Source organism: Thalia democratica, chromosome 3, assembly GCF_965202585.1.
Source record: "Thalia democratica chromosome 3, ktThaDemo2.hap1.1, whole genome shotgun sequence".
In the NCBI taxonomy this organism is placed as follows: Eukaryota; Metazoa; Chordata; class Thaliacea; order Salpida; family Salpidae; genus Thalia; species Thalia democratica.
In genome coordinates this window covers 54,103,359-54,127,033 of record NC_139167.1, presented here as the reverse complement: position 1 = coordinate 54,127,033, position 23,675 = coordinate 54,103,359, and the positions used below count along the sequence as shown (strand labels likewise).

The 23,675-nt window shown below is 28.0% G+C and overlaps 2 protein-coding genes across 2 annotated transcripts in view; both read right to left on the bottom strand.

Moving 5' to 3' along the window:
• Nucleotides 1-2,315: 2,315 nt before the first annotated feature.
• Nucleotides 2,316-2,993, bottom strand: LOC145832411 (14-3-3 protein 2-like). The gene has a single exon (XM_082939728.1). It carries the CDS (start codon nucleotides 2,991-2,993, stop codon nucleotides 2,316-2,318), a length of 678 nt encoding a protein of 225 aa, XP_082795854.1.
• A 4,940-nt stretch (nucleotides 2,994-7,933) lies between these two features.
• Nucleotides 7,934-23,675, bottom strand: part of LOC145832410 (sodium channel protein 1 brain-like) — a 30,693-nt gene continuing 14,951 nt past the window's right edge. Inside the window, exons 8-32 of the mRNA XM_082939727.1 lie at nucleotides 23,148-23,276; nucleotides 22,685-22,898; nucleotides 22,054-22,175; nucleotides 21,647-21,772; nucleotides 21,025-21,216; nucleotides 19,639-19,771; nucleotides 17,337-17,557; nucleotides 16,845-16,931; nucleotides 16,657-16,756; nucleotides 16,298-16,394; nucleotides 15,254-15,862; nucleotides 14,876-15,017; nucleotides 14,482-14,655; nucleotides 14,070-14,186; nucleotides 13,624-13,745; nucleotides 13,065-13,206; nucleotides 12,462-12,653; nucleotides 12,168-12,281; nucleotides 11,477-11,747; nucleotides 11,142-11,348; nucleotides 10,079-10,235; nucleotides 9,713-9,789; nucleotides 9,236-9,447; nucleotides 8,768-8,998; nucleotides 7,934-8,349 (exon numbers count right to left, since the gene is read on the bottom strand). Coding sequence (XP_082795853.1) covers nucleotides 8,140-8,349; nucleotides 8,768-8,998; nucleotides 9,236-9,447; nucleotides 9,713-9,789; nucleotides 10,079-10,235; nucleotides 11,142-11,348; nucleotides 11,477-11,747; nucleotides 12,168-12,281; nucleotides 12,462-12,653; nucleotides 13,065-13,206; nucleotides 13,624-13,745; nucleotides 14,070-14,186; nucleotides 14,482-14,655; nucleotides 14,876-15,017; nucleotides 15,254-15,862; nucleotides 16,298-16,394; nucleotides 16,657-16,756; nucleotides 16,845-16,931; nucleotides 17,337-17,557; nucleotides 19,639-19,771; nucleotides 21,025-21,216; nucleotides 21,647-21,772; nucleotides 22,054-22,175; nucleotides 22,685-22,898; nucleotides 23,148-23,276 — 4,398 coding nt within the window. The 3' untranslated portion in view covers nucleotides 7,934-8,139. The remainder of the gene's footprint in view (nucleotides 8,350-8,767; nucleotides 8,999-9,235; nucleotides 9,448-9,712; nucleotides 9,790-10,078; nucleotides 10,236-11,141; nucleotides 11,349-11,476; nucleotides 11,748-12,167; nucleotides 12,282-12,461; nucleotides 12,654-13,064; nucleotides 13,207-13,623; nucleotides 13,746-14,069; nucleotides 14,187-14,481; nucleotides 14,656-14,875; nucleotides 15,018-15,253; nucleotides 15,863-16,297; nucleotides 16,395-16,656; nucleotides 16,757-16,844; nucleotides 16,932-17,336; nucleotides 17,558-19,638; nucleotides 19,772-21,024; nucleotides 21,217-21,646; nucleotides 21,773-22,053; nucleotides 22,176-22,684; nucleotides 22,899-23,147; nucleotides 23,277-23,675) is intronic.

Sequence of the window (23,675 nt, the reverse complement as noted above, 5' to 3'; positions counted from 1 at the left end):
ATTACTCAAGTATCCAAACGCTGGATGGCCTTGGCTCGCCACGATCTGGGTCTAACTAGGTCAGAGTTTCTCAAACCTTTTTTTTCAAAAGGCGGCCTTTAAAGAAATTAAAAAAGCTATGGCCCCCTCAAACAAGGTTTCTTAAAAAATTACTTAACACTTTTTTTTTGCTCTTCATCATAAACTCCAGGATATCTAGTGTAAGTTTCAATTTATGACCTCATGGCTCCCCTGTGGCCCCTTTGCTGCTTATGGCTCCCTAATATTCTGTAATGGCCCAGTTTGGGAGACCCTAAACTAGATTCTAATTAAAAAAAATAGAGACATATCCAGTCCCCAATGAATTAAGTTAAAAGAAAAAAAAGATTCTTTATCGTTCCAGTTAGACCTGAATTTAGATTAAAGACCCGGCAAAGCTCATTATAAGAACAAGCTTGGCATAATCTTGGCAAGCTATGGCCAGATTTTATCAATTCCAGCATTTTGATCCGGTACACTACTTTACATGAAGCCGTTTCGTCATAAGTAAACTGGATTAATCTAAGTTCTGTTACATATAAGTTTTATAAATACGATGATAGTTACATGTTCACGCAGAGCTTTTATAAACTTTTCAGTAAAACTTTAGTTACTATAAAAGCTGTATTCATGACTATTTTTTTTGTTACAGATTATTATGATAAGTAAGCATCAGACTATGACCTATAGTTTTATAATGCAGTGGTCATCATGTAATTTAAATGTGAACACATTTAAATATAACAAAATATCTTTGCACCTTAGTGTGCTAATAAAACAGCTACCTTTGAGTTTTCAGCTCAAAAAGTTTTAACATTTGGAAAAACACCCTGTGCAGAGTTTTAGATGGTTTAATTTGTTTTAGCTAGCGAATTTGAATTTTATGAAAATATGCAAACTGTATTGAACCTTATAGTTTTAGCTTGAATGTTTTCACATGTAGAAGTTATTACAATAGCACATTATGCACAATTTAAGACGATTTAAAGAAAGAATTATGGAGGTATTTTATGTAACTTTTGTAAGTTTTCTTTAATTTTAAGTTTTTTTTTCAAAAAATCAGAAAGCGTCTCCATAAAAACTTCATAAATTGTCTTAAATTGTGCACAATGTGTTTTTGTGATAGTTACCATATTCAAAAAAAAATTCTAGCTAAAAAAATTCAATATAAACTAATGAAATTTACTGATTTTAGTTTTAAATTCTGAGCTGTTACTCTTAGCTCTCTTAGTCAAGACTTATTTACTAGAATACCTTCGGCTAAAATAAAATATTATTTACTGATTAAGCTAAATTACTCTAATTAGTAAAAATTTATAAGACGTAACAATACTTAATAATTTTTTATTTTATTTTATATTTTTTCATCAAAGTTTTCACTTTTTCGAAGAAAAGGGCTAAGCTATATCTTTTTGATTTTAAATTAGTTGTACTAGTACCAAAACTAATATACTTTAATCGATTGTGATGGAAGAAAAGAATATAACTTATAATTATAAACATAACTATTAATAAATAGATAAAATTTAATCTTGTATTCTATTTACCAAAAATACAACAAGGCCTGTAAGCTGTTTATTCCATTAAAACTTTTAAAATTTTAAGACATTGTGTTTCATGAACTGACAAATTGGATTAAAATAAAAAAAAAACAATAATTTTAATAAATATTATAAAATCTTTACTGATTGAAACTAGCTACGAAAGTATAGGAAATTTTTACAGTTTTTTCAGTTAGGCAAAAAATTCAATGTTAAGTTAATAAGAATAAACGCGTTTCAAAAAAAAAAGACTAGATATTAATATATGTATTATAATGAAGTTTCTGTAGAAGATAAATATTAAGATATTTTCTAATACAAAGGTATAAAGATCTACAAACTGCGGTCTAGTTTATAAAAAAACATAGCTATATGTAAGATAATGAACTAAAATGTAACATATGGACAGGTGTTCATTATTTAACATAATATTTCTTAAAAAAATTTGTTTGATAGAAAAAAGTTTGGGAAATTAATTTGTTAATATGAACTGATATCACTTGTTTCAATGTACAATTATCTTCTACTAAAATATTAACACATACATGTGATGTGCTTTTGGTTTATTAGTAACAATTTATACAAATGATAGATAAATCTTAATAAAAACTGTTTTTTATGCATGAAAAAAATAACAACAGATCAATTTTAAAGCAAAAAGGGCAAGTTGTACTTTTAACCTAATTATATACAAAACAACTATTAGTGACGACCATCAACAACAAAAATTTTAACTAACACTAAAAGCTAATATATTTAACTCAACTGGTCAATGTCGTCTTTTATATATTCCAAACTTTCCTCTGCATGACTCCTCAACCCTACAGGCAGCTGAGTCAGGCAAGAAAGACCCTTTTCGTAAGCTTCTTTGGCGACAGAAAGAGCCAACTGGCGTCGATCAAGCAAAAAACAATAAGAGTTTGTAAGATAATAAGCGATGTTTAATACGACCGGATGAGCGGGATTCAGATATTTTTTAGCCATTTCATCAGCTTCATTATACAGACGGAATGCTTTTTCAATCCCGGCTTTTCTTTCTTGTCCTGATAGATAACCAGTTTTTTGAGCACAGTTTGCCGCCAAGTAGCATTTGTAATCCGCAACAGCTTCATAACTGGCATCTCTTTGGACCCAATAACTCTCCATTAGCTCGATGGCTTGGTCGCATATTTTGGTTATTCCACTTTCAGCTTTTGCTCGTTTTTCACTACGGGCTTTTTCACTCAATCCTAAGTTTTTAGATGAATCTTCTAGATCGTAAAACGGCTGCTTCAGTTTAATGTAACACCAGAATAATTTCTGCCTTTCATCGCAGCTTAGAGGGGTAGACATTTTTATAACTTCTTTCATGTGATTAATTGCATCATGGTAAAATTGTTTTTGGTAACACGCCTCAAAAAGAGACACCAGCTCACTTCTGCTAAGTTGAGACATTTTGAAAGAGCACTGGAAAGTTATAACTGCTTTCAGTATCATTGAATATTTTAGTTAAATGGAATTAAACGAAAAAGTTTTTGAAAATAAAGTAAAAACTTAGAAAACTCATTATTTTATACTGATCAGTTGGTAAAAATTTTGTTAATTATATAAAACAGTCTAGCTTTTAAGAGCTGTAAAAACTTAAGTTAGTGAATAAAAAATTTCTAAATATTTTGAGAAAAAGTGTTTAAGCTACAATTTTTTTTGGAAAGTTTTTATGTAAATTACTACATTATATCTATTTAATTTATTGTTTTAGAAGTTGTGTTTAATTGTAAACAACTAAAATGGTTTGAAATAAAAATGCTTAAAAATATATATAATTATAATAAGAATATAGAAATTTAAGTAATAAATACAAAATATGAACTAAAATTAAATTTTATTAAGTTAAAACTTGGTTTATACTTATTTGTGTTTATGGTATAAGTCTGAATAATCTTAAGTATAATGTAAAAAGTAAGTATAGTAAAAAAAAAGACTTTTTCAATGTAAAGAAAAAAAAAACAACAAGTATAAATGTTTGCAGGTTTAGTTATTTAGATAAATAAACCAAAATTTAACTAATTGATGTCTTAAATTTTTAAAAACCCATTAAACTCAATGATTTGTGTATTTATGTTATTGAAATTAAATACTTTCTTAATTTCAACTCCATTTAAAGGTTGTTACAGGCTTTATTTTTTATAATTTTTTGTAATCAAACAAAATAGTTTGTCAACCGTTTGTAAAAGTTTAATAGACTAAAAATTAAAACTTATACTTTTCAACAAAAAACTAATTGGTAATTGATAGATTACATTGTTTAGACAATTTCAAATTAAGATTTTTTTATTTTACACAGTTTTTCATGCGTAGTGCAATAATCACGAACTAAAAAGTCTATAAAGTAAGACTGTTAAAGCTATATATACTATTATTAAATGCTAACAATTAGTACTAATTATATTCTAATTAAAACTGAATTAATTAAATAAGTCTGTTAAACTAAAAAAAATTCCAAAGTGCTTAACAACCGATTAAATAATTATTATAGAGCTATCATTCAAGTTATAATGAGGGTTGGATGAAAATTATATCTAAAAAACTTTTAGATATAGTATACAATAAAATAAAAATAGAAAATAAAAATACGATAAAAGTACAAGCACAAATGCAACTGATAGATTTCTAAAACTAAACTAAAACCTATACATAATTAAAAATGTTAATAATAATGTCTATAATCTATACGAAGTAATTTAACTAAAAAAAATTATTAAAGCATAATAATGCCAATCAACATTTTTATTTTATTTTGTTAAGTAAATTACTACTTCCAAACAAAAGTTTACTTCCAAAGTTATTTAAAACAATTTAAGAGTGCACAATAAGTATAATGAAAAATCTTCAGTTCTTTTTTTACCGATAACTTTAGTAGCAAACTTTAGCTTTTATAAAAACACATTTATTATTTCAGAACTCTTTTGATTTATTTTCTCAAAGCACTTCAAAATGATTTTAAATACTATAGGTTTACATCATTTATTTACAAATACTAAATAAAATCCACTTTTAAAACTTTTACAACTAGTTTTAAAACGATTAAATTACATATTTAAATTTGTCTTGTAAAACTATAGCATTTAAAATCATTTTGAAGTGCTTTGAGAAAAAAAATCAAAAGAGTTGTGAAATGTGTTTTTATAAAAGCTGAAGCTTTAAAAAGAAAGAAATAAGGAAATTATGTAAAGCTTTGTAAAACTGGCAATTTAATTGAAGTTTGTAAACTCAGCAACACTTTGTTTCTGTTTTTTTAAGTATAAATTGCTAAACTTTAGAAATTAACAAGTAAAAAAGTGATAAAGTTGTTTGTACTTACTAATTTACTTCACTTCACAACTAGGACAAACATAACTGATCAAAAGTAAATTTTTGTTAAAAGTAGATCAGGGGTCGGCAAACTGCGGCCCGCGAAAGGTAACATGCAGCCCGCGAGCATGTAAATCTGGCCTGTAAAAAATTTAAAACTTACGTTATATATTCTTGGACCTAAAACAAAAAAAATGTTTTAAGTAGAGTATACGGGGACTTAAAACTTAAACCAGATATTCAGGGTCTGTTGTGAAAAGTAAAAACGAAAACTGAGGCCCTAAAATAATTCCATTTCTTAAATTTGGCCTGCGACCACCAAATACCTGCCAGCCTATGCAATAAATGTTTGATCAACAATTGTAAAACATAAAAATAATACTATTTCAAAAGATTACTTAATTTATTTAAAAAAGGTTTTGTAAAAGTTTAGATTAGTTTATAATTGAACGACAAAATAAAACGCTCATAAAATTTGGTCTAAGGATCTGGTTTAAAAAGAACCCTTTTGTTTATCAAATCATACAACACAGATACAGTTTAAATTCTTGTCCACGAAAACTAAAAAACTGAAGAAAACTAAAATGTATCAAACTATTCCTAATAGTTGTAATGATTTTTTAATATTGCTTAGTAAGATGTTAATATTCTGTCCTGGACGAGACGTTATAAGGTATCCCTGGTGTGCGACTCGATAGCCGAAATGTTTTATTCTTGTGAACCAGGCCCTATAACCAAATATTTTGAGCGTATTTTTGTCGTTCAATAAACTGTATATAATAAATTTTTGTTTTTATTTGTTTGTCATTAAAGATAAAATTTTTGTTAGTTAATATGTTTAATTTATCTAATTTGAAACTGGTAAAAAAATTTGCATTCCTTTTTAAATAACTAACGCGCTAAAATAATTTTCTGCTCAATTTTTGTTAAAATTTTTACTTCTTGTTAAATATCTAGAAAATTATGCTTGAATATATAGTTAAACTGAACAAAGTGTTAAACTTTTGATAAACTTTCTTCTGGTAGCTTTGTTTGGATTAATAACAAGTTTTTATTATTATATAAATTAAAAAAGTCAATTAAAAGTGAAAATAGAATAAGATTTTAACTTGAATATTGTATAAAAAAGCAAATTTTATAAAAAAAGTGAATTGAATAAAATAAATAGTTTACACAATGTATTAGTTGTAAACTTTTACAGTTAAAAATATGCTTTATTTTATCTGAGTTTAGTATATAATACTTATAATATTTTTTTATCAATATCATTTTATGATAAAATTTAACCTTTGAAACTATTAAGATAGCTCTTTTAAAACTATAATTTTCTTTTAAATAAGAAATACAATCAAGTGCAAATAACTTTGCTATTGATTTTTTTAATATATGTAGTAACTATTGTGTATACTTAATACTACTAATTACTTACTATTTAAAACGAATAACTTGATAAAAAATTAACTTGAATAAGTTGCTTCCCTAAAGTTGATTTTTTTTAACTACAATACAACAGTACTTTACTTAATATAGTATTTTGTAATTATAAAAAATAAAAACAACAGAAAAAACCAAGCAGATACTTTGTATAGGTTTTTATTATAAGTATAACTTTTAGATTTCTTATATATCAGAGCTTTTTTTCAAACCTAGTAAAGATTGTTTATCTCTTTCTTTTTTTTAATAATAAATTTGATTTTTTACCAAATAGATTAACTTTATACTGTTATTAACTTTTCAAACAAAAACAGCAATGTTTTATTTTATAAATAATGATTTTAGCGACTGATAACAAATATAAGATATATACAAGATTTTTTATTTATAGTTTAAACTTCAAATGTACGTATAAAAAATTAAAACTTTCTTTATTTTAACTAATCAACTTGCAGTTAAACAAAAAAATGGCTTAGTTTTTTTTCTTAAAAATTTTCATTAAAAAAATACATAAAAAATTTTATAAAATAAATATCTATCAATAGAAATTTTTATACAATGATCAAAGTTGTGAATTAAAAAATAATTTAGACACGAAAATATTGTTTTATAGCAAAGTAAAAATGAATAGACCGAAAAAAAATATAAGAAAAAGACAAAAACAAAAAATAGTTTTAGTTAGAAAAGACAATTCATAGGTTTTACCTAATGTTTTTCCTAATATTCATAATAGTATAAAAGTCAATACACACTTTAAGAATTTCTAAAATAGTATAACTGGTTTTATTTTTTATTAATTTTTGTTTTTTAAATGCCTCGTATGTTCGTGTTAAAGTTTTATTAGCTCTTATTTTTTTACTTTTATTGAAAAGTTTAGTTTCTAGTAAAGATTTAAACTTTTAAAATATTTATACAGCTTAATACTTTAACTTCAACCAGACACAAAATCAAAAGTTTCGAAACTTCCTTATAGTAATATTAGAATTTAATAGTTAAGTAGCCAAACAAAGACAACTAAAAAAAAAATCATACGAATTAAAACTTTTAAATCTTATTTTGTACAATTAAAAACATTCAGTTTTATATTGGTCATATTTTTAAAATTTAGCTTTTTTTATTTATTACTTGAATAAAGCATAGTAAGTGTTGAAAAAGATTAAACTACAGCTAAAGCAACATTTTTAGTTTTTTAAACCTTAAAAATAAATTTTTTTTTAGCTTTTTTAAGCTGAAATATTAGTTTAAAAAACAAATAGATTTTATTGTTGAAAATACTGAATAACTTATAAATTACGTTCAGAAAGAAATTTATTTAGATAATAAATTGTAAAACATTTGTCACATAAAAAGACATAAATAATCTATTACTAAAGCATAATATACCATATATTATTCAAAACACTTTAGTACACAAATTGTTCTTATAAAGTTAAAAGTTTAAAATCTTAAGCAAAAGTTTTTATAACTTGATTAGGTTTAATTTGTATGAGTTTAAAATAATACTGAATATTTTGAGCAGTTTTAAAAACTTAAGAAAACATTGATTAATAACCTAAAAAAGCAAGCGTTTATATTTGATGTAGTAGAATTTACTACGATCAAAGTAGTTTGATCGTAGTCCATTTACTTTAGTTCCTAAACAAGTATACAAACGAAAAACAATCGGGCAAGCAAAATAAAAAAGCACAAAACCTTCGTTATTATATAGAGCGACCGTCGAAAATTAACCTACTGAGAGCACTTTACTTATTTCGTAACAGTTTTGAAATAATTGAAAATTTACGTATCAAGCAAGTAAATTGTCTAGTTTCTGTTGTCATGTGACACAGCTGTAGCTTAGTTTCTCGTCGTTTTGCTGAACTTCTTGTTTTTTCTCGGAATCATCTGTGTTTTTTGTGAGGTTGTCGAAGTTGAAAATAGTCACTGCTCCATTCATCTGTTCCACATCAGGGTCTTTTTCTTGAGGCTTGCAGACATTTAGTGGGAAGTTTTCATCCTTTTTTTCTATTGTTGACCTAAACCAGCTCTGAAATAAAGTATTCGTTAAAAAATTCATACTGTGCTAAGCCTTTTGCAAACAAGCGTGCATTTTTAGTTCTATTAAAAGATATAACGTGATACTATGATAGAGCAGACTTTATACGAAAGTTAAAATTTTTAAAATGTAGTAAATCCTTAAGTCATTTTTATATAAAACATTTAACGACTTGAGATACATTATAAAACTGTTTTATGAATTGAAAAAACAAAGTTTTTTTTACGACTTTATCATAATTTAAAATCTATTAGCTTAAGTTTAGAAATCATAGCTAAAAGAACTGAGCAAGACTCAGTTTTAATCTCTTTATTTTCATTAGTTTTTATCTTTCTAACTGTTAAATTGGTATATTTCGAACAGCAAATCTAAGAAAACAAAGGTAACAGAGTCAATTAAATCTACAAACTTGTATCAATCTTGCAGCCCTCGTGTGCTGCCTCAATATCAAAGTGGTCGTCTCGGGTTTCAACGTTCTCCTGTTCGGGAAAGACTTCAGCAGTCTCATCTCAGCCTCCTTCTTCATCACCTCCGGGATTTCGACGTCTCCGAACTTTCTCTTCACGAGAGCGTACAAGACGTCCAAACAGTGGACTTTGTCTCCCTTGTACACGGGAAGCTCCAAAGCGGCTATTTTAACCTGTTTTAAAGGTACAAACCAAGTATAATAAACATTTTAAACACTTTTAAATTAAAAAAGACTCTTTTATAACTGAATCATGTTTTATTTACATGGGTAGTCTCTATTTTAAACGAACTTGATAAAAAACTTAAGACTAACACTTTGCATTATAGTAAAATTAAAAAAAAAATTATACAGCTTTATTTTCGACAACTATAAAACACTCTTATAACAAAAAAAAACAAATAAAAATACCTGGTTAGGCTTAGGAAGTTGGAACGGAGGGTGTAATTCATGTATTAAGTTGGACAAAATGTTCAAGCCGACAAACTGGGTGGCTTGCGGATCGTACCGACCCCACACCGTGTAAAACGTGTCGAATTCCCCCTGGGAAACCCCCGATTTGTCTTGTTGCAGTATTTCGTCGAAGTTTTCCAAAATTATGGCAATGTACATGTTCACTATCACTGCAGGGAGTAAAGTTTTATGTTAGATAAAAACTGCAAGGTAGACAATATTCTACTCAAGATATTGATAAGTAAGCTACAATAAAAACACTAACTACTGCTATATAAACTTCTTTTCATTGGAATAGTAGTGTTTAATTAAGTTCAAACGCTAACTTTTGGAGTGCTTAAAAGAAAAAAACCTTAATGTTAGCTAATAGTTAAAAAAATTAATTGTTCAGTTTGGTAGATTTCAGAGCTTTTTAACAAAAAAGTAGTGACCAACCGAGAAACACAACCCAAATGAAACTGACAAAATAGGCGATTGCAATATTTCCATCTGCACACCGCACTCCATCAAATCTGTTACACATGTTATGAGTTATATATAGATAAAAGTTTTTGATAAAAATAAAAAATGTTAAAGCCTAGACTGTTTAAGTTCTTTAACTAAGTAGGAAAGCTCATTCATTTTGATAAATCATAGAAAACTTAAAAAAATATGCTTTTGGTGCTTTCTATGTTTTAGTTAAAAAGTTTTCTTTGTATGCTTAACTGGTACAAATAATATAAACAATAATCTTTTTATATTCAAGTATTAAACATACATAAAAATATTTAATAGCTTATACTACATTAAACTAATTGGCACCTGCAGCTCTTGGGATTAGTCAAAGGATCGAGAACGTCGTTCCATCCAGCCGAAGTGATCAACCTGAAGAGAAGCATGACTGAATTGGCGAATGTTCTGAAGTTCACTATGTTGTTTATTGCCCCGTCATAAGGTGCGTTCATGAACAGGTTCATTCCTGTTGGACATATGTAGTTGATTGATACGATTTTAAGTATAGATTTTAAGTATTAGATTTTAAGTATTTAACAAAACCAATTTTGTTATAAAAAACTTTATATGTTATAAATAAAGTATAGATTTTAAGTATTAGATTTTAAGTATTTAACAAAACCAATTTTGTTATAAAAAACTTTTTTTTTAATGCCAAAGCATTTTGGTACAAATAAATATCAACCACTTACAGGTATATAGTTTAAATATTTAAACAACTAAGCAGTTTTATTATCGGTTTTTCATTTTTTTGTTTATAATTAACATACTAATACTTTATTTTCAAAACCACACTTAAAACTTAGTAGTTTAACGTAAGAAATATTTTATGAACTATCAAATTTATTGATAGTTAAAACTAAATACTTAAGCATTTTATTAAAATAAAAGTTAAGTCTAGATATAATTAATTAAATTAAAAAACTTATGATACAATGTTTCTAACTAAGTTTACTTCGTTAAAATTAAACTGAAAAAGAAGATAAAAAAGTCTATTTTTATAAGAAAAAAAAAGACATGAATAAAAGATCAAAAATATTTCGTAAAAAAGATTATGCATTTGTGATTTTTAAGAAACTAAAGTTGACTATATAAATAGATATAGAATTATAAAACAGAAGAGTGTTTTCTAAACCTTCAAATTTAAGGAACCATTTAGTTTTCATGACTTAAATTGAAAAAAATAAGAAAACTAAGGCTATAATTTCATTCTATGTGTTCATTACATAATACAATTTTAACTTTTATGACAGAGTAAACAAACTTTAAACCGTTCAGTTTAAAACTTATCTATAACTTAAAAGTTTATGTTCTTTATTCAAACTAGGTTATTTTTGTAACATGAGTTAAACTAATATAAACACAAACTGACCCAAAATTGCATATATGATGATGAATACGCTCAGAAGTATCGCGATGTTGAACAGAGCAGGAAGGGATATGAAAAGTGTCAGTATCAACCTCCTGATACCCCTGGCTGCCCTGACAACCCTCAGGACTCTGAAAACTCTGAAAACACGGACGACGCGCAGTAATGTTGGGGAAACCGTCAACGGAAGGATCTCTTCAAGAACGAAACCTGTGTTGATAACCAATGTTTTTATTTGTTTTTTAATATACAACTGTTGGAAATTTTATGATAAACAAACAGCTGTTAATTAAATTAATTTTATTCAAAAGTTTTAAAACATACAAAAAACAACTCACCAGTGATGGAAACAAGTATAACGATCAAGTCAAAAACGTTGAACGCATCTCTGAAGTAGTAATGCCTCATTCCAACTATTTTCAACGCTGCTTCGAACGCGAATACCGTGGTGAACACGATATCAACAATTCTCAGTGCTTCAGACCATTTCTCAGATTGGTGGTAGTGTCCCATTGACAAGCTCACAATGTTCAACAGTATCAGTATAAACACCGTCAGCTCAAATTTTGAGTGAGTGACCATTTTGAATATCATGTACTGCCATTTAGCCTATCAAAATTAGTAATTGAAAAAATATTTTTGATTAAAAAATTAATCTTACAGAGTTAAATGAATACTAAGAACGAAAGTGTAATAATTTAGATATTACATTATAAAGTGAAGAAATATTGTGTTTTAAACAAAAAGATAAACAACCAATTCTTGATAGATTTTCTTTATTTAAAAACAAAACTTTATTTACAGAAAAAAAAAGGAGTATTAAACTCAAAAAAAACATTTTTTAATTTTTTAAAGCTGTACTTTATCTCGACTGTAGAATATTTTTGATATCAATTATTTTGTTACAAGCTTTTGTATACAAATTATTAAATGGAAACAAATATTTACTTTGAAATGATCCAAAATAAAACATTTATTTTTTTACACAAACATTTTTGCTTAATAAAAAAATTTAAATGAAAAACCAACGTTAGGTTTCGGAATAGTTTTCTTCGGTTTTCTATTCAGCATGGTACGCATTGTTTTGTAAAAGTTCTTTTGAGTATCAGTCATCAATGTTTCTATGGCTGAAGAAGCGTCTGTCTGTTTTTGTAAGAAAACTTAGTTACAGTTATTTTCTTATTTTTCCCATAAAAAATCTTGTTTTAAGATGTGTTAAAAAATAAAAACAAAAAACTATAACTTTTAATGAATTACTACTTTTCAAATTTAATTTAGTTTAAAAAATATGCATCATTACTTACAATAAACAACGAACCTCACCTTTTTTCTAAGTTTTTGGAAGCTCTCTATGATCACGCCGACAATGAGGTTCAGTATGAAAAATGAACCAATCAAAACGAAGAACACGAAAAATATGACGTTGTACTTGGAGCTGTCTCTTATTGGCTGCTCGTCGCGCGATGTTATGTCGCTAGATGACGCTATAACCTCCATCCAACCTTCGAATGTTGCCTGTAGTGTTCCAAATAAAAGTAACATGAATATTGTGAAAGTCATTATATTGTGAAGCACATTTTTGCTTTCTACTTGAAAATATTAAAAATGCAAACAGTCATATTCTATGCATAACACTGTAGCGGTTTAAAGTAAAAAAAAAACATTTGTGTAAGTTAAAATTTGTTTTGAAAGACTGGACAACTATTTATGTAATATTTTTATTTTTGACTGGAAGAAAGTATATGAGAAGTATTTTTTCAATTTTATAACTAACACTTTTAAAAGTGAAAAGAGTGCAATGTTTAAATTTTATTTGATAAACATTTTATTTTTTCTTAAAATAAAAATTAAAGTATGTTTAATAGTCATTTCAGAAACAGACATTATTAGTGCTATTTTTACCAATTTAAGTTAAACAAAACTGACAACTTGTAACAAGGCAAGCACAGCCATTCCCACATTATCAAAGTGAATGGTTGGGTTCGCCCAAGTGTGGTTCTTCATGAGGCATTCAGTTTTGTTCCGAACTTCGTTGTGGCTCAAAACATTGTCGTTCGCATCAACACATCTGTTAATAAATATTAAAACTTTTTTGCTTAAGTTGTTTGAACTACGAAATTTTGTTTGATAAATTTAGGTGTCACTGACTAGTTTAACCAGTTTAAGAAAGCTTTGTTTATATAAATTAATCAAACAATTTAAATTTTCTTGCTTTTATGGTAGCTAGCTGTCAGCAAATCATAAAATGCTCGGACTTCAGTGCTTAACCAAGTTAATTAACATTGAAAAAGAAGAAGAAAAATCTTATATGAAAACGTAAGTAATGTTAGAATTCTAGTATTAAAATTTACTTAGTCTATTAAGTTTAAACTTGTTTATTGTTTAGGAAAAGTTTACAGGTCAAAATTTTTTTAAAAGAGTTAATACTATGATTTTCATATTTTTCTGTTTATAGATTAAAATAAAATTATAATTGACAACTAACCTGAAAAATTTTCCCTTGAAAAACTGAACGCCCATAATACCGAAGACCAGCCAAATTAACAGGCAGACACATAAAACATTTGCTATTGACGGAATACAAGAAAATAATGCGTTCACCACTGCCTATAATGTATTGAATTTTCACTAGATCAAGTACTTATTAGTTTATATAAATACTTTCAAATAATTTCGGGTTTGAAGTATTTTATGCTGAAAATATTAGACAAGTTACAAATTATTGGAAGTTATAATTTTTTCCTAAAATTCAAAAGTAAAAACTGTTGAAAGAAAATTAATCAATCAAAGCAAAGAAAGCTAAACTTCAACAGTCTACTAAAATTTAAAATAAATAACGAAAAGTAGTTGGTTTCCGTAAAAATTATAAAGTTGCTATTTAAAAATTTTGAGCCGGAGTATAAATAAATAACAAAGAGTAGTATTTCAAACCTTCATTCCTTCCCATCTAGACACGGCTCTCAGGGGCCTCAATGCCCTGACAGTCCTCAAAACCCGAAAACTTGAAGCTTGTTCCGTTGATTGAACTATAATTCCGATCCAAGATGCCTGTTGGTGGTTTGTATTAAATAAAATAATTCGTATAAACGCTGTGGTTGAAAAATAGATTCACTTAAGTTCTTGTTAATTTAATTACTAAATTAACAAAAAAAAACTTTTTAGTAATTTGTTTGAGTTTTAATGAATAAAAAGTGACTAATTGTCATTTGTTGGTAATGTATGTATAAAAACTAAACAAACGTTAATGTACAACCTAACTTTGAAAACTTCGTTGCTTTATGAAAGTTGATTCGTTTTAAATTTAAGAGCATAAAATAAGAAAATAATAAATGAAAAAACTAACAACAACGATACCGAAGTCAAGCCAACACCATAAAGAAGTGAAATACTTAACAATTCCCATTCCTACAAGCTTCAGTAAAAGCTCTATTGTAAATAGTATTGCAAATATATACTCCAATTTGTCCAAAATCATCTTTTTAGTTGGATCGTTTTTAAGGTTAACATCTTCCATCGCCTTTTCAAGTGAAAGAAAAAAAAACGTAAGTGGTAGAAATTTAAGTATACCGGTTTATAAATTAACGTTTTAGAGTTCTAACAATGTCTAAGAATGTTTTTAGACTACTATAGTTTTAGACTACTATTTTAGTTAGAAAAAATAACTATAAAAAACCTCTAAAATGTTAACCTAAACACTTTTTGTAAATTGTTCTTGTATATAAAAGTTTAAAACTCACCAAGCAGATAGTAGATGCAAGAATCAGCACTAAAATAATTCCCTCAAAATAATTGTGATTGGTTATTCGGTAACACACGTTTCTTGTTTTTTTCCAAACTTTACAAAACACTATTCCACACCTCGGCATCGTTTTTGGCCTTCTGTAAACAAAAATATCTTTTGAAATAAGAAAATGATTTTACCAAACTCAAACTTATAGACAGCCGTTATTTAAATTAATTTTTTTCGTATACAAAAAAGATAAAACAACAGGAAATAATAGTGTTTAATTTATTATAAATATTGTTTATGTTTTCAAATGCAAAACAGTCAATACATTTCTTGTTCAAATTTAAAATGTTAAAAGTTTTAATTAAAATACATTAAATTAAAAAACCTGACGACTCCTTTAGGAAAGCACAGAGGAGGCTCGTCACTTTTTTGTGACGTCATAATCGCCACATCGCCGAACTTCACTTTTCTGTCGTGCAATTTACCGTTCGGCTTGTCCAATTGGACAATCGTCTCCTGCAGCTTCGTTGAATTTTTCCTCGAACTTTCTCGGTTATGGGGATTTTTCAGATGCACTCTATGATCTCTCTTTGAACTGCTGAAGCAGCACTTGAAGTTGCGGCACAGCCGCCTTTTGAAGTCGCCGCCGACCGCCTTCGTCATTGGCTCCTCGACGTAATTGATTTTTTCATCCTTTTCCTTTTTAATTGTTACGTCATCATCCGCGTGATTGTTTCGCGTCATAGTGGCCGGTGATGACGTCACAATCGGCCTGGCGTTGCCCTCGGTGACGTGGTGGCGCGCCGTGACGATTTCGTCGACGACCGGGCGCTGACGCAGCACGGCGGTGATGTTGATGGGGCTTTCCCGGGGCGATTCGACCGAGATGGACTTCATCAGCGGGGTTTCGATCAGAGTGGTCACCGTGGCTGGTGTGGTGATGGCGACCTCAGGGACCTCCTCGGAGTTGTTTGACAGCTGAGACTCGATTGTCCTTTGAATAATATTGAAGTTGTTATGCGAGGATATAATGTAGGCAAACTGAAAGGTGGGTGAGAGTGTAGAAATGAAGAACTTTATTGTAAAAATTAAAGTTTATCGATGTAGGAGATAAAGTAAGCTGGCAATAAAGATAAAGAAAATTTAAAGTAAACTTTGCTTTTTAAGATTGATTGCGTAGTTGTCTCTTCAAATGAACTACAAAACTAAAAAGAAACAGAGTGGTATAACGCTATATTAGTTTTCTGCTTTTACTGAGGGTTGAAGTATTTTCTCAGCAATCCATTAAAAACATCTTGACTGCTTTTATAAAAAATCAAGGGCTTATTTTTATAGCCTTATATTAATGAGAAAAAAATGTTTTTTTACACTAAAGGTTTATTAAGACTTGAACATATATTTTACTTTACATTAAAATTTTTAAACTAACGTGCTGTTTTGTCTTTTAAAACTTGGTTTTCTTGTGTTTTTCTTCAATTCGCTTATTACAAGAGATTTTTTATCCGCTTGGAGTTTCTCCTGGTTTTCTATTGAGTATGAATAGCTTAGTTTAAGAGCAGCATATTTTGTAGTATTTTTTTGGTAAAAAGTTTCTTGTACTTTAAAGAGTTTAAAAGCTCAAAAAATATTCTACCTACATAAATGAAATTAGTACAGCTTTTATTCAAAAGTTTGAATGTGACTACCTCACTACAGAGGTGTCGTTTCTAGAAGTTTTTAAAGCAATATGTTTCTGTTTAGAGTGAGCGTAAACAGTACTTTTATTCAAAACAAGTAAAATTAAATAACCGGCTAAGTTCTGAGTGAGGTTGAAGCTGACGGAAATTTGTTTCTTGTCAGTCAGGTTCTTTAACGGTGAGTTTGCTGCTACTAAATCGTTCGGCTTGTTCTGTATGATGAAGAGACGTATAAAAATAACGTTTATTTTCAAATCTTTAGTCTAAAGCAAAAAGACTAAACAGTTTTTTTTCGCAAACCTTCAGCTTTAGTTTTTCTTTCTTATCAGGGTTGTCCAGCTTGTCGACAAATGCTTCCAGTAGAATAGCAGTGAACAAGTTTAACACCTGATTTTGTTGTATTAGTATTTCAAAACTTTTACACTAGTTTACATTTGTTGTAGTAAAATTATTAAGTCATTTTGGATGAGCTATATCGAGTGTTTTGATACATTTTACAATTTTTAACTACTAATTAACTTAAACGATACGCTAATTGTATTCAATTACCATAATCAACAAATAACTAGTAAAATATACGTTAACTTATAAAAAAGTTAAAAAGACCATATTGTTTATTAAAAGTGCTTTTTTTTTGTATTTTCAAGTATACAAAGTAAAACGTTTAAAAAGCACCTTGTCTCAAAAATCTGTTCAAGCAAGTACCTAAAACAAAAACAATTGGTCAGGAATAAATAAACCTTTATTAAACCAAACACAAAACGCAAACAATTTGATTGTGACGTAACGAACCATGAAGTTGGCGATAACGGTGATGAGCAGAAAGAGTGGTACGCAGAACTTGTCGTTGTTGGTGATCAGCAGGCAGTCGTACAGAGGTTCCACCCACTCCCCGCACATCACCCTCCACACGAGCAGGAACGAGTGGTAGAAATCGACGAAGTTCCAACGGGGGATCTCCCCTCCGAACAAGTGGGCCGATGACGCGTACCTCGCCCCGAACCACTGTTTTCCTGTTGAATATGTATGTTTGATAAAAAATGTATGTTAAATGTTTGCAAAGACTAAATCTATTGAGTTTTAGGCTTGAAGTGTAGCTTACGCTGGTAAAAGTTTGAACTTACATATTGTTGTATGAGCAACATAGTTTAAAAGTAATGACTCAAAAGGAAAATGAAAAAAAAAAAAGACTTAAAATATTTAGTATAAAGGAATATTTTTTTTGATTGACAAAAACTTTTTTAAACAAAGATTCTAAAATTTTATTTGTCTGAAATGGGACTTAAGTTTTGCTTTTTATTGGTGAGCTTATTGTAATTTTATTTAGCTAAGTTAAGAGCTGATGCTCCCGCGCGTGACAGAGTTTATATTAAACGCAATAAATCTAACTAAATTAAATGTAATATAATTAATAAATTAGATAGTAATAATAAACTAAAACAAAAGTAATGTAAAAGTTTAATATAAAAAATTTAAATTATAATTTATAAACTCTTTAAAAGAAAAGAGATTCATGAGATTTAATTTTTTTCTATTTATTGTATTAAGGTACTGCAGGATCTTATTTTTTAATAAGATAGTGATAGTTAAAAAAAATGATATTTATTTAAACCTTTTTAATTTCTTGAAATGTTAAACTATCAATTTAAAAACACAAAACGAAAACAAAATATAAATAAATGTTTTAGAAATACCTTTGGCAAATTAATGATTTTTTATTACTTAAAGTCTATAATGCAGATTGATAAGTTTAAATGTGATGTTTATTAAAAACAATCAATATTCAAGTTTAATTACGTTTTAAAAGTTTCAAAAAACAACTAGTATAAATATTTGTTTAAACAGTAATATAATCTAGTGTATTTAAATCTAATTAAACTGAAAAAACACACGACCAATTATCAAGAAACTACTTAAAAAAAGCTTTTAAAACCTAATTTATATTTGTTCATCCATAAAAATCAATATGAATAAACAAAAAGAATAATAAACTGTCGAGTATGCAAATAGACACAGAGCTCTAACAAGCGGCAGGTGCTTTTTTGAATCGGCGTTGTGACATCACAATTGACATACACGAAATGCAAATCAGTAGCTTGGCAGCAGTCCTAATGCCCATTTCATATGTGACTAGCCAACGCCTTGGCAATTTAGCCTAATAAACTTGACATTGATTTTCGCGCACAAAGATCGAAAAGTTTGCTTTAATCTGCTGACCTTATTACTTTTAGATTTTTATCATTGGCCGGACGATAAACGTGTTACTAACGTTTCTTGACTTATTTGTAGATGCTCTTTTGTCAAAATAACCAATTTTTATGATAATCTCACAATTTTTTAAATGTGCAGCGCGTGGCATTCTATTATATAATTAAGATTAAATTAAAAAATTGCTTTTTTTACTTAACTATTTGGTAGAGTAAAAACTATTAAAACGACAAGAGTCAACTATCGTATTCAATTGTTATTTAATCAAGTTTACTATAAGGTCTAGTCACGAGGATTTTATCGATTTGTTTGTTTTAATTGATATCCGTCTCTTATTATTATTGATTGTGCGTAATGTGCTAGCTTAAATCTTAGCAAGATCAATTTAAAACTTTTGTTTTGATTACAAATGTCTATTAAGCATTAATGGCTAATTATTTTCAAGCTCTTCTGCTACGGTTTAAATGAAAATAACTTCTAAATAAGCTTTCTTTTTAAAGTAAAGTTAACATATGATATTTTTTCTTTTTGTACTGAACAGTTCAATTCATACATTTAAAATAACTAAAAGTCTTCTCGATTAAAAAAAACTGATACACAGCAACAAAACAACTTTGTTTGTTAACGTTCGATAGTAAGTAATATTTACTAAGTATGGTTATACAAAAGATAGTTATTAGTTATAAACGTACTAGAGTATTAATTAGAGTCTAATAAAAATTTGAGTAGACTAAATAAAATATTGAATAACAAATACTTTAGGATTTTAAGTATATATATTTTAAGTATAAGATAAGATTTATAGTACAAGATGCATTTGTTATCTTTTTAAAAATACTTACATTAAAAACAAACAATGTTTTTTTAATTTTTTACTAAAACTAACCAATGACAGCAAAGATGTACAAAATAAGGAACATTACAACAGTTAGGTAGGAAACAGCTTTGATGCTCGATCTTATTATCATCACCAACTTGTGCATAGTGCCCCATATACGAGCTAATCTCAATACTCTGAGCTGTATAAAAATAAGATTTACGTAAAAGGTATAAATTTTTTAAAGTTTAAGTTCTAAATTTTGATTTTTTTTCATATCAGTTCTGTTAATTTGTTTTATTCAAAAAATGCTTTAGTATTAGTTATTACGAATTAAACCACTTAGTTAGTCAAAAAGTTTTATATACTACTAAAAATTAATTGTGAATAAATAATTATTTCATTATAAGATATTAGTAAACAAACACTATGCTTGATAAAAACTTGTCGATATTAAGTTTTACACAGACTTTAAAAAGGCTACGCGATTTTTCTAAGTAATGAAGATTAATCTGTTTAATAAATCACACAGAAAACTCTTTTGGATCGTAAACAAAGTCAGAGGACTTTTTTAATCTATGCAAGTCAATAAAAATTAAATTTTCATCAACTAATTGATGTGCTTCATAAAAGTCCTCTTTGTTATGAATGGGGTCAATTAGTTTGTCTGCTTAAAATTTTTCATAAACAGTGAAAGCCAAATATCGAAGGTCGAGCTAAAGTTCGTATCAGTCTAATGTAGCTCTCAGATTATTGGAATTAGCAATGCTGTGACATTTTGTTTTCATAAACCTTAAGCTTGTTATTCTATTGTTATATATTTTTTAATAAATTGTACTAACGTAACCTTTTTCGACTGAAATTTTGCTTCAGCAGAGTTGCCTCGTAAATCAAACTTATGCTGCTAGCAGTAAAAAAAGCTACAACAATTACTTTTGCGTGTAAAAAAGTTTGAAAAAGTCTGCTTTTTTTGGTTTTAAACTCATAAAAAACTAATTAGTTTGTCAATACTTTAAGTTTAAGAAAAACAAAAGCTTTCGCTACCTTAGACTAATAATTTTTAGGTTTTTCGATTGTTTTTAGAAACATTTCGACACAAAAAGAAAATTTTTTAATGTTTTTATTGAAGTACTCTAAAATATTGTTTAAGCAGTGTTAAGCTCGTTGTTTTGAAAATCAATCTTCATGAAAATTAATCTACAACTTAATAAAAACATACTTGATTAGCACTTCGTATATATTCAATTTATTATAAAACAAAATGTTTGTATTTTACACTTTACAGCAGGAACCGGTATTAGCGAGCCACACTTGTATTCTAATTTTTTACTTTATATTAGAGAACCCGAATTATCTAGTGCAAGTTTAAAAATTTTATTTTGCGGGCCACGGTTTGCCGACTCGGCTTATACTTGATAACGATTCATATGAAAGTCAAGTCACAAAAAAACCAACCAGTCTGAGTGTTCTGAGTATGTTTAACGGGGGCAGTCCTTGAGATGAGGACATGTAGTAGCTGATGAGTTCGAACAGGGAGATGACTACGATGCTGAAGTCGAACAGGTTCCACGGGTCCCCGGCGTACCCCAGGGGTCCGAACGCCACCACCTTCAGTAGCATCTCAATAGTGAATATCACCGTGAACACCTGAAATTTTTTATTTTTATTTATTTTTTTTTATAAATGGTTTTGTTAAACTTTTAATATACTTTTATTTGTCAGTAATTTGGGTTTCCAGAACTTAAAAAACAATTTTCTATTTTTTTAGAACTTACAATTATTTTGCAAGAGTTGCTTAGATTTGTTTTTGTGTACATAATTTGCGCTAAAAACTTTTTCTCAAATAAATATTGACTCGAGTTTAATTTTTTTTTTGGAAAAATCGTGTCTGCGTTAAGTTCCCAAAAAAATAAAAATTTATTTAAGATATTACTTTAGACGACTGAAACTCCAACATAAAAATTATTTTTATAGTTAGCTTAAACAAAGCAATAATATAAAAGTGTTTTTTTAGTTTAGAAAAATATGTATAATAGTATCTATTATAAAAAATAATATAAATCAAAGCAAAACAAACTTGATTGATAATGTTCAGATTGTTTTCTAATATCTTATTAATGCCGTGGTGGTCTACAGCGAAACAAATAGTGTTCAGAATGATGCAAAACATTATAAAGTAGTCGAATCTGTTGTTTGTCACCAACTGAAATTACATAACCAATGTTTTAACATGTCAGTAAATGTGTTAGCTAATATGTAGTTTTTGTAAATAATCTAAAAAAACCACTTGGAAAGATAAAACTTGATAAAACCACTATTATGTTTAGATTTTTTTAAAAATTACAATAAATTTTTTTTTTCATCATTTAGATTCTATAATTTATTTACGAACTGCTTGTGCTGTTAAAAAAAAATATATTATTAAAAAAAAGTGTGAAACGATAAAAACAACTTTTAACATTTTTTTTTACAAAAATATAGAACCTTTTGCAACCGAAGTTGAAATTTAGTGAACAAAGGGTGACAGTTCCAACTGCACAAATGAAAATTTATCCAAGAGTAAACTTTTCTTATTTTACCGAAAAGATATCCTCTGTCGGTGTTTGCTGAACGGTAAAAATAAAAAAATAAATTCATTACTTTTAAAATATACAATTCGTTTTAAACTCAAATAAATAAACCTGTTGAAACTACTAAATTAATCTTTATATATAACTGTTATTAATAAAAATAATCTATAAACATCTAAATCTCATTAAACAAAAAAACAACTGTAAATTCTTAGATTCATTATCAGTTTTAGAGTTTGTGTGTTTTAAGCCTTTTAAGTTATTAAAATTAGTCTTAATTATGTTATAACTTTTTACTGTTTAAAATTTTAAATTCTTTTTGCAGCAAATATATTGTTTAAATAAGAAACAAAATATAACTTTGTTTGTTAAACTTCATTAGTTTAATACAAAACAATCACACTATTTTCAAATACAAACAAAAGCCGTTGCCTTACGTTTAGGTGACACTATAGTTCTATACCATATAAAATTAGCTTCTATAAAAAAAAAGTTTTGTTAAAGTGACTGAATGTTACAACATTCGAACAATCACAGTCACGAACAAGAATCGTTGCTTTCCATGGAGGTGAAGTTTCCCTTTTGTTCCCTGAACTCCTGTTGCTTCCTCACCGAACTCCTCCTCCTCCCGTCTTCCATCTTCTCTTCACCACGTCCCTCCTCTTCCTTCCCTCCTGCAGCCGCCATCAGCCTCCTCCTCCGCAGCGCCTTTCTCTTGGCGTGCCACTTCGCCCTCGCTCGCTTCTCCTCCATCTTTTGCTGTAAGATTTTTTAGAGTTTTCAGTAGTTTTCTTAATAAAAAGCTAAAGATTACTACTTGATTTTCGATGATTATCTTTTTTTTGTTTTTGTTGACTAAAAATTCTAAAACTTGCTTTTTTTAACTATGAGAAAACTTCTTAATTTTTTATATATCCATTTAGTAAACCTTCTATTTTACCTTGATTGCTTTAAATTGTAAAAAACTGACTAGACATTTAAGCACAATTAACAAGACTTATTTCTAACTTGTTTTTGATGTTCGCTGCTGTATGCCAATGCAACCACAGCAAGGAGGAGATTGAGGAGGTAGAAAGGTCCGAGGACCACCGACATGAGGAAGAAGAAGACGTTCCAAGGACCCTGCGCTCTTATTATCTGTTTCATTTAAGTTATGTTAGCTTGGTAGTTTATGTATAGATATCTTTATGTCTAATGATGTCGTATTTTGTTAAAAAAAAACTGAACTAGTTTTTTATGCTTAGCTTTTGTTTTAATACGTTTTAATTTTAATATGTAGAAGAAGAAAATATTGTCTGTTTGAACAACCTTACATCAGTTGAGAAGTTTATTGTTAGGTGTCGTAATGATCGTTCTAATAAAATCGTAGTCTTACTCCGACAAACTCTTTAAAGTTATTCTATATTCAGTTTTTATTTATACATATAACAGTAAAGTTTAAGTTGGTCAAGTAGAAAAAATTGTTTGATAAACTATACCTTTTAGTGACAAAAAAAATTTAAACGAAAAAAATAAAGCATTTTAAAACTATTATTA